This window comes from Pogona vitticeps, chromosome 1 (genome assembly GCF_051106095.1).
Source record: "Pogona vitticeps strain Pit_001003342236 chromosome 1, PviZW2.1, whole genome shotgun sequence".
Classification (NCBI taxonomy): domain Eukaryota; kingdom Metazoa; phylum Chordata; class Lepidosauria; order Squamata; family Agamidae; genus Pogona; species Pogona vitticeps.
The window spans coordinates 318,276,695-318,292,723 of NC_135783.1; the positions used below are offsets into that span (position 1 = coordinate 318,276,695).

General features: G+C 39.2%; 1 protein-coding gene across 7 annotated transcripts in view; it reads left to right on the forward strand.

The window, feature by feature from the left end:
- Nucleotides 1–16,029, forward strand: part of MIA2 (MIA SH3 domain ER export factor 2) — a 62,443-nt gene that overhangs the window by 21,598 nt on the left and 24,816 nt on the right. For 3 of the 7 annotated variants that reach the window (XM_072986404.2, XM_078392569.1, XM_078392572.1), the window contains exons 7-10: nt 12,754–12,885; nt 14,737–14,758; nt 14,871–14,959; nt 15,733–15,804. In XM_072986404.2, the coding sequence (XP_072842505.2) occupies nt 12,754–12,885; nt 14,737–14,758; nt 14,871–14,959; nt 15,733–15,804 (315 nt within the window). Of the gene's footprint in view, nt 1–4,329; nt 4,488–9,455; nt 9,642–12,753; nt 12,886–14,736; nt 14,759–14,870; nt 14,960–15,732; nt 15,805–16,029 lie in introns of those variants that run through there. The other 4 variants (XM_078392574.1, XM_078392576.1, XM_072986406.2 and 1 more) reach the window with 3 other exon arrangements.

The window sequence follows — 16,029 nt, forward strand, 5'->3', positions numbered from 1 at the left end:
ACTCTTTGTGACCCCATGGACCAGAGCACGCCAGGCCCTCCTGTCTTCCACTGCCTCCCGAAGTTATGTCAAATTCATGTTGGTTGCTTCGCAGACACTGTCTAGCCATCTCATCCTCTGTCGTCCCCTTCTCCTCTTGCCCTCACACTTTCCCAACATCAAAGTCTTTTCCAAGGAGTCTTCTCTTCTCATGATATGGCCAAAGTACTGGAGCCTCAGCTTCAGGATCTGTCCTTCCAGTGAGCACTCACGTTTGATTTCCTTTAGAATTGATAGGTTTTGTTCTCCTTGCAGTCCAGGGGACTCTCAAGAGCCTCCTCCAGCACCACAATTTAAAGGCATCAATTCTTCGGTGGTCAGCTTTCTTTATGGTCCAGCTCTCACTTCCATACATCACTACAGGAAAAACCATAGCTTTGACTATTCGGACTTTCGTTGGCAAGGTGATGTCTCTGCTTTTTAAGATGCTGTCAAGGTTTGTCATCGCTTTCCTCCCAAGAAGCAGGCGTCTTTTAATTTTGTGGCTGCTGTCACCATCTGCAGTGATCATGGAGCCCAAGAAAGTAAAATCTGTCACTGCCTCCATATCTTCCCCTTCTATTTCCCAGGAGGTGATGGGACCAGTGGTCATGATCTTAGTTTTTTTGATGTTGAGTTTCAAGCCGTTTTTTGCACTCTCCTCTTTCATCCTCATTAAGAGGTTCTTTAATTCCTCCTCACTTTCTGCCATCAGAGTGGTATCATCTGCATATCGGAGGTTGTTGATATTTCTTCCAGCAATCTTAATTCCAGCTTGGGATTCCTCCAGTCCAGCCTTCCGCATGATGCATTCTGCATATAAGTTAAATAAGCCAGGGGACAATATACAGCCTAGTCGTACTCCTTTCCCAATTTTGAACCAATCCGTTGTTCCATATCCAGTTCTAACTGTTGCTTCCTGTCCCACATATAGGTTTCTCAGTAGATAGATAAGGTGGTCAGGCACTCCCATTTCTTTAAGGACTTGCCAAAGTTTGCTGTGGTCCACACAGTCAAAGGCTTTTGCATAGTCAATGAAGCAGAAGTAGATATTTTTCTGGAACTCTCTGGCTTTCTCCATAATCCAGCGCATGTTAGCAATTTGGTCTCGAGTTCCTCTGCCTCTTCGGAATCCAGCTTGTACTTCTGGGAGTTCTCGGTCCACATACTGCTGAAGCCTACCTTGGAGGATTTTGAGCATAACCTTGCTAGCGTGTGAAATGAGTGCAATTGTACGGTAGTTGGAGCATTCTTTGGCACTGCCTTTCTTTGGGATTGGGATGTAGACTGATCTTTTCCAATCCTCTGGCCACTGTTGAGTTTTCCAAACTTGCTGGCACATTGAATGTAGCACATTAACAGCATCATCTTTTAAGATTTTAAATAGTTCAACTGGAATGCCATCACCTCCACTGGCCTTGTTGTTAGTCAGGCTTTCTAAGGCCCACTTGACTTCACTCTCCAGGATGTGTGGCTCAAGGTCAGCAACTACATTGTCTGGGTTGTCCGGGATATCCAAATCTTTCTGATATAATTCCTCTGTGTATTCTTGCCACCTCTTCTTGATGTCTTCTGCTTCTGTTAGGTCCCTCCCATTTTTGTCCTTTATCGTGGCCATCTTTGTGCAAAATGTTCCTCTAATATCTCCAATTTTCCTGAACATATCTCTGGTTTTTCTTTTTCTGTTATTTTTCTCTATTTCTTTGCATTGTTCATTTAAGTAGGCCCTCTTGTCTCTTATTGCTATTCTTTGGAAGTCTGCCTTCAATTTTCTGTAACTTTCCCCATCTCCCTTGCATTTTGTTTCTCCTCTCCTCTCTGCTATTTCTAAGGCCTCGTTGGACAGCCACTTTGCTTTCTTGCATTTCCTTTTCTTTGGGATGGTTTTTGTTGCTGCCTCCTGTACAATGTTACGAGCCTCTATCCAAAGTTCTTCAGGCACTCTGTCCACCAAATCGAGTTCCTTAAATCTGTTCTTCACTACCACTGTGTATTCATAAGGGATTTGGTTTAGATTATACCTGAGTAGCCCAGTGGTTTTTCCTACTCTCTTCAGTTTAAGCTTGAATTTTGCTACAAGAAGCTGATGATCAGAGCCGCAGTCAGCTCCAGGTCTTGTTTTTGCTGACTGTATAGAGCTTCTCCATCTTTGGTTGCAGAGAATATAATCAATCTGATTTCGATATTGCCCATCTGGTGATTTCCATGTATAGAGTCGCCTCTTGTGTTGTTGGAAAAGAGTGTTTGTGATGACCAGCTTGTTCTCTTGACAAAACTCTACTAGCCTTTGCCCTGCTTCGTTCTGAACTCCCAGGCCAAATTTCCCTGTTGTTCCTTTTATCTCTTGACTCCCTACTTTAGCATTCCAGTCCCCTAGAATGAGAAGAACCTCTTTCTTTGGTGTCAGTTCTAGAAGATGTTGTGAATCTTCATAAAATTGTTCAATTTCAGTCTCCTCAGCAATGGTGGTTGGTGCATACACTTGGATTACTGTGATGTTGAAAGGTCTGCTTTGGATTCGTCTTGACATCATTCTATCATTTTTGAGATTATATCCCATTACAGCTTTTCCCACTCTTTTGTTGACTATGAGGGCTACTCCATTCCTTCTATGGGATTCTTGCCCACAATAGTAGATACGATAATCATCTGAGTTGAATTCGCCCATTCCTGTCCATTTTAGTTCACTGATGCCCAGGATGTCGATGTTTATTCTTGCCATCTCCTGTTTGACCACCTCCAGCTTCCCAAGGTTCATAGATCTCACATTCCATGTTCCTATGCAATATTTTTCTTTGCAGCATTGGACTTTCCTTTCACTTCCAGGCGCGTCCACAGCTGAGCGTCCTTTCGGCTTTGGCCCAACCACTTCATTAGCTCTGGAGTTACTTGTACTTGTCCTCCACTCTTCCTCAGTAGCATGTTGGACGCCTTTCAACCTGAGGGGCCCATCTTCCAGCGTCATATCTTTTAGCCTTTTGTTTCTGATCATGGGGCATTCTTGGCAAAGATACTGGAGTGGCATTGCCATTTCCTACTCCAGGTGGATTGTGTTTAGTCGTAACTCTCCACTATGTCCTGTCCGTCTTGGTTAGCCCTGCACGGTATAGCCCATAGCTTCCCTGAGTTACTTAAGCCCATTCACCATGACAAGGCAGCAATCCATGAAGGGGGCTGGGGAAAATAGACAGTTTCAAAAGTTGTCCATACACATATACAGTACCACAGAAACATTGTAATCTGCTGTACGTCATTTCTATTTCATATTGATTTATATCTCTCGTTCTCTCTCTCTTTTATGTCTGTGTTGAGGTGATCTAGTGCTAAACTTGGTTATTTGTTAAAAAACATCAGAGTGACTAGGGAAAAAGATTCCCACTGTGCAAAATACCACGTCCAACTTAGTATGTCACCAGAATACCTCCCACAGTCATACTCCCCATGCTTTTAGAGAATGAAACAACTGATCACATGGGGGAAAGTTCATTGGTATCATTCTGGCTTGAAAAAAGCAGAAGTTGTCAGTGGCAGAGGAAAAAAATACCTGTGTTGGGAGCCAAAAGGGCCAGAATGAGTTAAATTGGCCTTTGCATCATGTGATCAGTTTAAAACAATGTGAATTCATCCATTTTATACCCACAGTAAATCCAGCAGTATTTGAATATATAGTTGTAGCCTAAAGCTCCAGTATGGGCTGATGAATATATCACAATGTCAGTGGTTTTTCAGGATGTTGTAAAAGGCTGGGATCTGCATGTTATGGCCAATATAATATTGCCACAGCAGTCTGAAAGCAGTGCATATCTATGGGAGAATTTATTATTTATTTAAATCATTTTTACCTTGCCTTTCTCCTTTAAAAGGGCCCAAGGTGGCTTACATAATTAAAAGACATGCACATAGCTGCATGAAAAAGCACTTTGAAAAGTTGTATACAGCAAATGTGGATGCCATGGTAAACTGCTAAAATCCTTTCTTCCATAGAGCTAATAAAAGTACAGAAGTCTTTTTTTTAAATGCTGCCATTATTCCAGTTCAGCTGATATATTTCAGCCATTTCAGTTTGTGGATGCAATATGACATTTTATTTCAGTCCACTTGTCCTACTTTACATGTTACATACATGTAAGTAGATTATCTTACCAAATCCTCAGTTTAGTGATATCTTTCCACACATTTGCTACAAGCAAGCAATTAATCCTACGTTTCACATTGAGACTTTAGGAATACTATACTATATAGATGTCGCTTGTCATTAACCTCCCTGTTGTACCCCTCCTTCTCATATATAGTTAAATGTGAAAGCTAGATCTCTTTACCATTTGGAAGCAGATACTACGGAAGCTCTTACTAGGTGGATTAGGATCCAATTAAGAAACCAAACTTAAATAATGTTTCTTACAAATGTTTTAATGTAATTTTATATGATTAGAATGTTTGATTCACAAATGGAGACTGTAGAAGAAAAGGTAAGTGTTTCTAAAGCTAGTTAAACTTTAACATAGTAAAATCCAGAAACTTGTATTAACAGAGTGCCAAGTGCCACATTGACAATATATTGGCCTCTGTAGTATTGTTTATTATTTTTCTTTGGGTTTTTAGTGTTTTTTTTAGCATTTTGAGTAGTATCATAGGGAGCAATAGCTTGTGAAATGACTTTATGTTTCGAGAAAAGGGCCAGGTGTTTATTTATTTATTTTTATTTATTTATTAGATTTCTATCCCGCTCTTTTAGACAAAGTCTACTCGTACAAGAAAAAATATATACATATAAATAGCCCATGAATATCAAAAATAAATCTTCATTACAAATTGCAATTTAATTTAATTAATTAATTCTCTGTGCGCTCTCTCTCTAAATTCATCCCGAGGCTCAAATCTCATAGATGAATGCTATTGTCTTAACTGGTATCAAGTCTTTAGTTTTCTGTTTAGTATTTCTGCCTCTGTACACAGGCAGTTAGAAATCCAGTATTGCGTAAGTTCCTAACAACAACGTTATTTTTAGTTCCTCTGATTAAAAAAGAGAACTTGGGCCTTGTTTTGCTTTCTCATAGCAGTTAATTTTGAAAAGAAGAGATGTACCAGATTGAGGTCATGTGTCCAGAGGTTGCATGTTCTGACTTTGAAGAAGCCCCTTCAAATGTCTTAATATTCTAAAGTGGCTATAGTTACTAAATAGTGAGGGGAAAGGACATCAGACACAGGCTGAAAAGTAATTACTTCGCATCTTTCTACGCTGTAACACAAGCTTTGAGAACATAGGGTCTGGAAACGTGGGGGCTGTGGCTCAGGATGACATACATGTAGAGTGACATTAGATGTGGTATATAACGCTGGAAGCTGTGAAAGTTGAGTTTTGGGTGCTATAAGGATATGGAGAGCCCAGAAAATAGAAATGTTTGCACTAAGTCAGAACCTACTCTGTAGAGTCCTATCTTCCTATCAGGAGAATTTGGTAATGTCTTTTTCTGTCTACAAAAGAGGAATCAATTTAATAATAATTTTGATTATGAGAAACTGAATGAGCCTATTAAGGCATTCTCATACACACACAAAAAGCTCACATTAAAATACAGCAACTAGTCTTTAAGGTGCCACAACATTTTTGCTTATTTATTTATTATTATTCTCCCAAAAGAAATTCTCAATTACTAACTGTGTAATCCCATCATGTCTAAATGATGCCTCATGCCCCAGCTGTAACCTTAACTGTGTGAAGAAAGCACACAGTAAAGGATGATGAAATCTAGTGTTCTACATATATAGTTCCATGTCTGAAAGAAAAGACCTTGTTGACAGCAGTTGAGCCCACTTTCTACTTCCTTCCTACAGTGAAAAGAAAAATCATCATAATGTGCCATCAAGTCAATTCTAACTTATGGTGACCCTTTTTCAGGAATTTCCAGGTAGAATACTCAGACATGGTTTACCATTCCCTTCTTCTGGGTGCAGCTTGCCCAAGTCCACACAGGCTGGCTCTACTCACACAAAGCACAATGGGGAATCCAACTCCCCACCTCTGGGTCTGCAGCTAGATACCTAAGCTATCCAGCAAGTTGTAATGTATCCTTGTATGCTTATGTAAATTTTCCACAGCACAGCAAAGACAAAGGTTGCCTCTGCACTGGTAATTACATATCTTGTGGAGCTGGTTTTCAGCAGCAGAAAAAAAAAGATCAACTGCTGGAACGTGTTTTGTTCCTCTTGATATATGCAATAGAGAGCTTGTGATCAAGTTTTTCTTGCCTATCTGCTTAATGAGATGTGCAACGCTACTAAGCCTCAATGTGTTACAATATGGAACAGTTGGTGAATTTCAAAGTAATGCCAGCTTTCAAATATTATTACTTGCACAAACTTGTTCTCATAAAGGTGTTATTATGTTAGATAGCTGTATAATACAAACATAATTTATCAGAAATCTAAGTAAAAATGCAACAAGTTAAAAATATTTTAAAAACTGCCAAAAAAAATACCATTACCTCTGGGCCATAATGTTTTAATCAGGTTTTTGGTTCTACCTCTGATCTTGCCCTGCAATGAGAAGTTACATTTTAGGTTCCTGTTCTTTCCTGTTAAGATTTTATTTCTAGACGCATGAGATCTGAAAATGGTGTCATTTAATACTGAATTCAACTGAATCCCACACCCCGCCATGTTTAGGACTTCAACAAGCCACACCCTCTAATATTCCACAGCCTAGTCTTCTTTACTATGACACACAATTGAAAGCTCTTTACTCCTTTGTATGTGCAGTATTCTTTCTTTACTTTGACCTAATTTTCTTCCCTGTAACAATTGAAAGGGCCAAGATAGTGATCCATTTCATTCTTTGACTACATTAGGAAAGGATGATTCCCCTCTAACAGGTCATCTCACTTGTTGCAGTACACATACATGCTCCAAAGCCTCTATATATGACACTTCAGACAAAGAGGTAGCATCTTTTTCTTATGGTGCAAGTAGGCTAATTTATTTTAATAGTACAAAAAATGTTTTGTTTCATCATTGGCAATGACAATTATAAAAATTAAACAGGATTATATCAGGGAAGTGGAAAGAGAAATACAAACTTGACCAACGTAATCAGGCATTTCAGTTATCACTTTTACAATCACTCTTATGATAGGTAAATAACCCATTGTAATTGTTACTCTGACAAAAAAGGCAGCCTTCTTAGAAAATAAATTACAGTGGTGCCTCGCTAGACGATGATAATCCATTCCACTGAAATCACTGTTTAGCGAAATCATTGTCTAGCGAAACCTGTTTAATGCATTCCAATGGGGAAGAATTGTCGTTGTCTAGCAAAGATTGGCCATAGGAAAGCCGCTTTGCAATTTGCTGATCAGCTGTTCAAATAGCTGTCTTGCGAAGCTTAGATTCCGAAAACAACCGTTTTGCAAGTGCGGAGGGAGCTGTTAAAATCATTGTCTAGCGAAAATCGGTTTGCAAAGCAGGGACCAAACATTGTCTAGCGAAATTCCCCCATAGGAATCCCTGTTTTGCAAATTGCTATAGTGATCGCAAAAAGTCAATGTCTAGCGAAAAAACTGTCGTGCGGGGTAACTGTCTAGCGAGGCGCCACTGTATTTATATCAACAACAAACCAGTGTTTGGTGATTCCCAGCTCTACCTCCTCTGTTGGGCACCCACTAGGGGAGCATCTTAAAGACAAACCACTATATTTTAATGTGAGCTTTCATGGATCTAGTCCATTTCCTCAGATATAAGAGTGATACTATTATATCATAGTCATATTTACACATGCCCCATTAACAGGTTAGGACAAAGATGGGGAAATTATTTTAAAACTATATGGCACTGTAACTTTTGGGTGCAAGCTATCTGAAGGACTATATCTGAACAGGCCAAGTTTTTAAGATCTTTAGGAGATACTCTCCTCTCAGTCCTGCCACTTGCACAGGCACGTTTAGTGAAGATGCAAAAGAGGGTCTTTTCCATTACAGCTTTCATGTTGTAGAATGCCTTTCTTTGGGAGGCCAATTTGGCTCCCTTCCGATTCTCCTTCCAGGGATAAGTAAAGACATTATTTTGCATGTAGGCCTTCTGCAATTAAATTGAATTAAAGAGTAGAATACTGTATATTTTTGGTTTTCATGGTTTTTAAAAGAAGTTTTTAAATTATTAATCTTTTGAATATTTTATTGTTAATTCTATTTCTGTTGAAACTTGTATTTTTATTTCTATATGTTTTAAAACCCCATTTATTATCTGGGCTATACTAGGAGAAAGGCAGCACATATATAACCAATTCTATACATTTATTTATAAGTTGTGCAGTGCATCCTGTGCTGCCTTTATCTTCATGCCCATGCATTTACATGTGTATTATTATTCATTTATTCATTACATTTATACCTTGCCCATCTAGCGCCTAAGTGCTACTCTGGGCAGCTAAAAACAACCCCCTCAGCCCAGCCCATAAGGACATAAATAATGAGATCCAAAGAAAATATTAATAACCCAGAATACTGTATCAAATAAACCTAGATGGCCAATCAAAATCAATATCCAATTCATGGATCCACAAAGGGGTAAGATGTTTCTTGGAGGCCTCTTCAAACAATATAGTTCTTACTTGTTTCCTGAAGGCCAGAAGAAAGGGAACCTGGCATGTATTCACAGGTATGTGTTCTAAAAACGAGATGTATCCTCTACGTTAGGGACTTAATATTCAAGCGAAAGGAGTTGAATTATCACACTGGCAAATCAGATAAACATGGTTCAGTAGCTCCTAAAATTCCAAATACTGTAGGCTCAGCGCTTTCTTGGCAGCTGCTGCTGGGCGCTGGGATTCCCCGCCTAAGGGAAACCCACCCTATCCTCCCACCTCATTGTCTTTTGGAGCAGGGGAAAAAAACCTTATTATTATTATTGACATTGCTGTTCGCCGCCTTGAGTACCATTTTCTGGCAGAAAGACAGGATGTAAATTTAAGGAAGACTTATATTTAGCAGGAGGCAGCGGAAGCCCTGGGTTTACGTTACAGCTCCACCTGTCCCCCCCGGAGAACATTCTGAGGAAGCAAAACATGGCTGGTTTTTTTAATTGATCCCGCCATCCGGCAGGTGTTCGGTTTGCAGTCTCCTTGAGTGAAGAATTAAAGATGTCCACATGTACTTATTGTATATTTGTAAACGGTACATGACCATGTGTTGTTGCAGTGAAAAAGCCTAATCACTTTTAGCCCAAACACTGCCCTCCTATTGCCACTGGTATCGTCCTCATCTCTGCCACTCTCCAGATATATTTATCTATTCCGGCGACGACGACGGTGGCAAATTTCCCCACTGCCTCCCCCCCCCGGTCGCAGCTTTGGTCTCTCCCTCCGCCCCCCATTCCGGCGCCCACTGTGGTGCGTCCCGCTCCTCCGGCCGGCGTTCAATACAGGAAGGGGCGAGGGTGGGCGGGCGCTGCCGGGTCCTGTCGGGGCCCCGGCGCCGAGTCGCAGTTGCTGCAGTAAGATGGCTGCTCCTGCCGGCGATGCTGAGGTGGTTGGCGGCAGCCCGCGGGAGGTCGCCGCCGAAGGTTTCGGGCTGGGCTGGCGAGAGAGCGCTCAGCGCTGCTACGAGCTGGGCTTGGAGAGTGTTCGGAGTGTGAGTCCGGGGAGAGGAAGGGGGGTCGCTCCGGCGGCGGCGGCGGCGGCGGCGGGTGGGCTGAAGCAGTCGGCCTTTGCCTCATAAGTTCCCCTTTAACTCCTGAAAGGAGGGTTGTGCAAGCTCGGCTCAAGGTTGCGTCTGTTGACCTGAAACATACCCTGGCGTTGGCCCTAGATGTGTGCGTGGGGTCCTTGCACTCGCTCATGGGAGGAGGGAGTTGCACTTTGTACGTGCTCAGAGGCACAGGTTTTACCGCTTCCCCTGTTCCCGGTACTGAAAATACATGGTTCCAGCAAAGCTTATTACCAGGATCTTGAAGTGACGGTGAAACGCCTCGATGCTGATAGGAAATCTCCGAACCATATGGGAGAGGGATGCGACTAGGAAGGCCACCATATTTTCTGGAAGTGTTCTTGTGCTGTTGACAACGATGTGATCGACAGATTCGAGCGAAACTCTTTCCAGGAGCTGAATTTTGTCCATGAGAAATTACCTTAAGATTTTTTCGTGGGTTGCTGTTAAAGGCACAGGAAAACAACTTTACAACAAGGAGGGCAAAGGGTACCTCTATCTCGAACTCTGCTTCTGATTGGTCCTTGTGCTGTCTGAAGGATTTGGTTAGGGAGAGTTTAATTGTGCATGTTTTGTTCTATAATTTGTCTTTAGGAAGAAGCCATAAAAATCAGGTGCTGTTGCTGCATCTAATGTAACAGCTGCCTCAGAAATGAAACTTCTATATCAGGAGGTGAAACATTTGGGTGTCAAGCCCTTCTCAGCTTTTTCTTAGTCATGGCCATAAACACAGTATGAAAGAAATATAGGTCAAATCAGGATTGTGCGGGTGAACCTCATAAGATGATGTGTGAAGAATTGCTTCCAGTCTGTGGCCCCCTTCTAATGTGTCACATGGCCCATGTTGTGAATGGCTGAATTAGACAATGGCAGTAAAGTTGAGTAGGTTAGGTCATGGATCAAGATCTGGATTCCATTTCACCAACTTGCTCTCTCTTGGACTGTTCTTTGTTATTAAGAAAAAATGAGATGAGGATTGCAATACTGTATGTTGGAAAGTGATATAGTCACTGTTACTAGTTAATTAGAAAAGATAGATTTCATATGTCTCTAAAAGTCAGGATTTCTATGTTCAAACAAGTTTGTGTGTATTTAACAGTGTGATTTCTGCAGTGATAACTTATTGTATTATAAATTTACCACAAGTTTCTCTCCCCTAATTTATTTACCTTTTTTACATTTCATTGTGTTACACAGTCATGTGAATATTTCTTCATGAGCCTTAATCAATTTGCTAGAATCCTGTTGATCGAACACACATAGACAAGTGAAATTGGTTAAGTTGTGGTGGTAAATTGTAGCTAATTCGCAAGATACCAATCATGTTTCCTAGTAACCTACCAGTCTGTGTAACCAAGAACACAACTAAAACTCCAGTAGGATTCTTGGCACTGTGTCTTGACTCAATTTTCTTTTCAAAGTTTTCAGGACATGGTGAGTTAATGATTTTTTAGAGAATATTTACAATATTTGATGTCTAAGAGTAATCTAAGAGGAAGAAAATGAATTAATTTAATACTAATTTAAGTAGGCCAACATCAGGTTTGCAAGATTTACTTTGTTTTCTGAATAGAACTTTGAGATCCAGTCTAAGTATGGTGAAATAGACATAGAATCAAAGAATGTTAAGTCAGCAAATGATTTTAGAGAGTATCAAATCATACAGTGGACCCTCTACTTACGGAATTCATCTGTATTGGAACGGTGGCTGCAAGTCGAAAAGTCTGTAGGTCGAATCTCCATTGACCTACAATGCATTGAAAACCGATTAATCCCATAACCAGCAGTTTTTATTCTATTTTTGTTCCATTTTGGTTTTTTCTGGTCTGTAAGTTGATTCTCTGGCTGCAAGTCAAATCTAAATTTTGCAGCCAGAGAAGTCTGTAACTCGAAAAGTCTGTAAGTCGAGCCGTCTGTAAGTCGAGGGTCCACTGTATTCCTTGCTGATCTGCTGCATATTCAGGGGTGACATTATAACTTGGCAACCCAAAAGAAGCAATAAGGGCCAATAATTAACATGGAGAAGCAAGTCTGAATTTCATTTATTGATTTCAACTTATCAGTGAGGTTTTTAACTTCAGATCTCTGGTATAATTTATTTCCTGTCATTCACTGCCTAACAGTTTTGGAGTTGTGTTATGGGGTAAAAGTAACTGCATGGTGGTCATCTTGTTAACAGCTGTTAGTCATTCTGTAACTGATTTTCCCATCCTTTGTACTATTGCATTTTCTTGTTTTTATGTGCACCAAGTTATTTCAGAGCTATGATGTCCTTAATAGGATTTGTCAGGTATATACAATACTCAAGGAATGGTTTACCATTGACACTTCCAGTATATTCCCTGGTTGAGCAGAGATTTGAACCTAGGTACAGTAGCCTGAGTTATAGTCCATCACTTTGTCCACTATGCACAGTAGATCTTGCATCTTCTTAGCATCATTAATTCTGGTGGCAGGTTGAAACAGACGAATAGCTTCATCTGATGCATATTTATTTGGCAGTTAATTCAGTTAGTTTAAGTATGAGTTACTTGCAGGTAGATTTGTTTAGAATTGCAGTTTAGAGCCATATTCATTTACATACATACTTAGAAGCACGCCTCAGTGAACCTGATAGGACTTAACTTTGGTGGAAACAATCATAAATTGTACCATCTACATATCTTTTTAAAAAGGAATTTTGTTAGTAGCAAGATAATAAGTTTTGTTTTCTGCTGAACAAAAGCTGTACAATAAACAAGAATGGCAAACCAAATATACTGATTCTGATAAATATCTGTCAGTTCTAAAGAAGTAAGCATACAAAAATCTGCAACTGAATTACTAAGCTACAACTAGACAGTGCACAGCATGTATATGTACCATTGCTTACCATAAAATAAAATTACCCCCTCTTCTCCCTAACAGCTATTCAGTTGTATTTCTAGTTACAAAAATTGTCTTCTGGAATAATCCTGATTTAATGCAGTAAAAGATACAATGTTAACAAATCATCTGGTTTTTTTGGTGTAAAACTTGCTTTTTTTCTCTTTTAAAGGTTATTGCAGCATTACCTGAAGACATGAGACCTGGTCCAGATCTTTATGGCTTTCCTTGGGAAATTGTGATTTGCTGTGCTCTTATTTCCATTTTTATCATCTTATTCCTAATGTGCAGGAGCTATCAGTCAGTAAGTACACTGTTTGAGCATACAGAATTGCACCAGACTATGCAAGAATGCTTTTCAAATATTGGTACCAAGCTCTAACTAAAGGAGAGCTTTTTTGGAAATATGTCATGTTCAGGGTGGTTGGAATTGCATCTGCAGATTGAAGCCAGAAATGGGTATTATAGATTGTCTGGAATTAAAGCTGAAAGCTTGCTAGTGTTGGAGAGTGGTGATTGAGGCTGTCTTCTGGATTTGTGAGATCAAACTTCAAAGAAAATCCCCTACTTGGATCTTGAAAAATAGCCAAACAAAGCAAACTAATTTGCATGCTGCTAGAGATGAGAGAGGTTCCTGCTGTGACACTCCTTTGGATGTTTTAATTAGTGAAGGATTTCATCTTCTAACTGTGTGTTGTCTAAAATGTTGTGGTTTTGCCCTCATACATGATGGCTGATATTCTCTTCAATGTAAACATAAAGGGGAATGTATCTCTGTTTTGACTATTACATAGTTCAGCACTGAATCTCAAAAATGTTAAAAAGTAAACTAAGACATACCTGTCTCTAAATTCTAGTTCATTTATCACAGGATCAGAAACAGTTTCAAACATAGTTAACACATTAATGGCTTATATTTATAGATATAAACCTCTAATGGTGTAAGGTCCTTCCAAAACTTTTTATTGCTTGAAGTGCTGTTTACATGAATGGGAAGCTCAGTCACCTTCTTGCCTTCCCTCATTTTTAAAAGATGTTGGCATATTCATTTGAGGCTTCTTGTAGCTTGAAGAAGAATTGTGCAAACTTTAGCTTTTGTGTGTTTTACTACAAGAGAGTAAAACTAACATAATTGCATACCTTGGGTACCTTTATTTTGTAGTAATACTTTTGTGCTTTAAAGCAGCGGTCCCCAACATTTTTGGGGCTGCGGACCGGCTAGGGGGGAATGAGCTCCGGTTCCGGCAAGCCCACGGACTGGCACCGGGCCATGGACGACCCTTGCTTTAAAGCACCATTTTTAAGAGACAATATTTATTCCATCTAGAACAATGCTTGTAATCTAAGACAATAGTTTTTCTTTCATGTTTCAGTGGGCATGACAAATTATGAAGTTCTTCTCTAACTCGAAGCTTCTTTAGAAGCAATTGTTTTTAGTTTTATATGTTTTCCAGCCACTAGGAGCAGAATGTTGTATTGCTGTTCATTTTAGTCTGAAACAATAAATTGGGTGTTTTTATGGTAATTGCAGCAAAGGAGATGGAGAATGGTGAAAGGGAGAAACAACCATTTGCATCCAGAGCAAGGGCACAAATATAAGTTGTCTGGATGAATATCAGAACTGGGGAGAATGTGGTGGGGAAAATAGAAAGGATATATATTTTTTGGGCTACAACTGCAAGTCCCATCCTGGCTGGAAGAATCTGGAAGCTGTAGTTTTAAAAAGCAGCTTTTCCAGGCTCTGTTTCAAGAATTGTTCATAGTGTTCATTCATAGTGTATTCCATAGCTCTGAGCCAAAGGCAGACAGACCTAATGATTTTGTATAGATGTTAAGAGTACATACTGCTTCTCCACAGCTATATGAACATAGCTGAGTTAATGCACATAACTTAAAAACATTTGCCATTCAGGCTATCAATTTTCCCAGCTCAAGCAGGATTGCCTACTAGGTCTAAACTCTGAGAATCAGGGCATAATTATGATTAACTTTAACTGTGGTTAATTTCAGCCAATGAGTCCCTTATGGGAAGAATCCTGCACATTGTTTTTGATCTCTTATGTAAACAAAAGAACCCTGATCTAATCTTTCCATAAGATTGGAAACAGAGCTCCAGTCCTCTAAACTAATCGTATGATTTCCTCCTCTTTTCCAGGTTCGAAGTAGATTTTATGCAGGTAAGCTTAATTTTTTTCTGAATGGGTATCGGTCTTGTTGGAAAATTGAGATGAAATAATTTTCTCTCCATTAAGGTTTACCACATATAGAACTTCTTCTTCTCTCTTTTAGGAAGAGAGAAACAACTTGCCAATAAAGTTGCTGAACTAGTTGAAGACAAAAGTAAAGTGTTGGAAAAGTTCAGTCTCTGCAAAAAAGAGGTAATGTTGATTACTCCAGAACTTGATTTATCAGATTCTGTTTTATTGTTTCTTCCTGAATTTTTAAACAGTTCATGTTTAATTTAAAGATTATTTGAATGATTTTTTTTCTGCACATAGTATCTGCACATCTTTATTCAGTAGTAAATTCAGTTGTGTTCAACTTACTCTTTGAGTCAAGATACAGTGACAAGAATCCTACTGCGATTACGATTGCCTCCTAGTAGTTCAGTTCATGAGTAGTAAAGTCCCCCTAATTTCAGTAGGATTTTCTATTTAGTATTTCAGGATTACAACCTAATTATATTGAGTTTTTGTTAATACTGTAAAATCAGTGGGCATATATTAACAGATCTTCAAATAGTATTAGTAGTTGTGTTCAAACTGGACAGCCATAAAAATGCAATAAATAAACCAGCAATCTAGCTTTGTATGAGTTTGATCACTTTATAAATGATCATATATGCCACTGTCAATAAATGAAGCTGAAATTGTAATTGACTTGCAGAATTAGAAATTTGAGTACAGTATTTGAGTTTTTATCCTGGGAAATAGCAGAGCTCAGATCATGTAAAAAGGAACTTGTTACATTACTCTTTACATTATGGCAGATAGTTTGTTTTTATGGTTATCAACGCACTAATCCTTCCAGTAATTTCCATGGTTCCACTATACTAGCAGTTGTCAACAAGCTAAAATAAGATTAATCTGTTTGATTTTTTTATCATAAGCATGTTTTTTAAATGTTATCATAATAAATGTTTCTTTTTTAGTATGAAGAGTTAGAAAGCACCCTGGAAGATGCCAGCCTTCTACAAGGGTCTACCGTTACATCAGACCTTAAGGTAGGAAATTAAGAGGAAGAACTAACATGTAACATACATGTTTATAAAGTATGTGCATAATATTCACTTGTATAGAATTTCAGATGAAATGGAGAGATCCTGAGTAAAACTTATGGATGTGTAAGGAATACTTTATCATTACTTTGTATATATCCTTCTATATCAGCATAACTAGCGAAAGGAGAATGAAATATGCAAACTGAAGTGCATTACGTAGACTTCAAT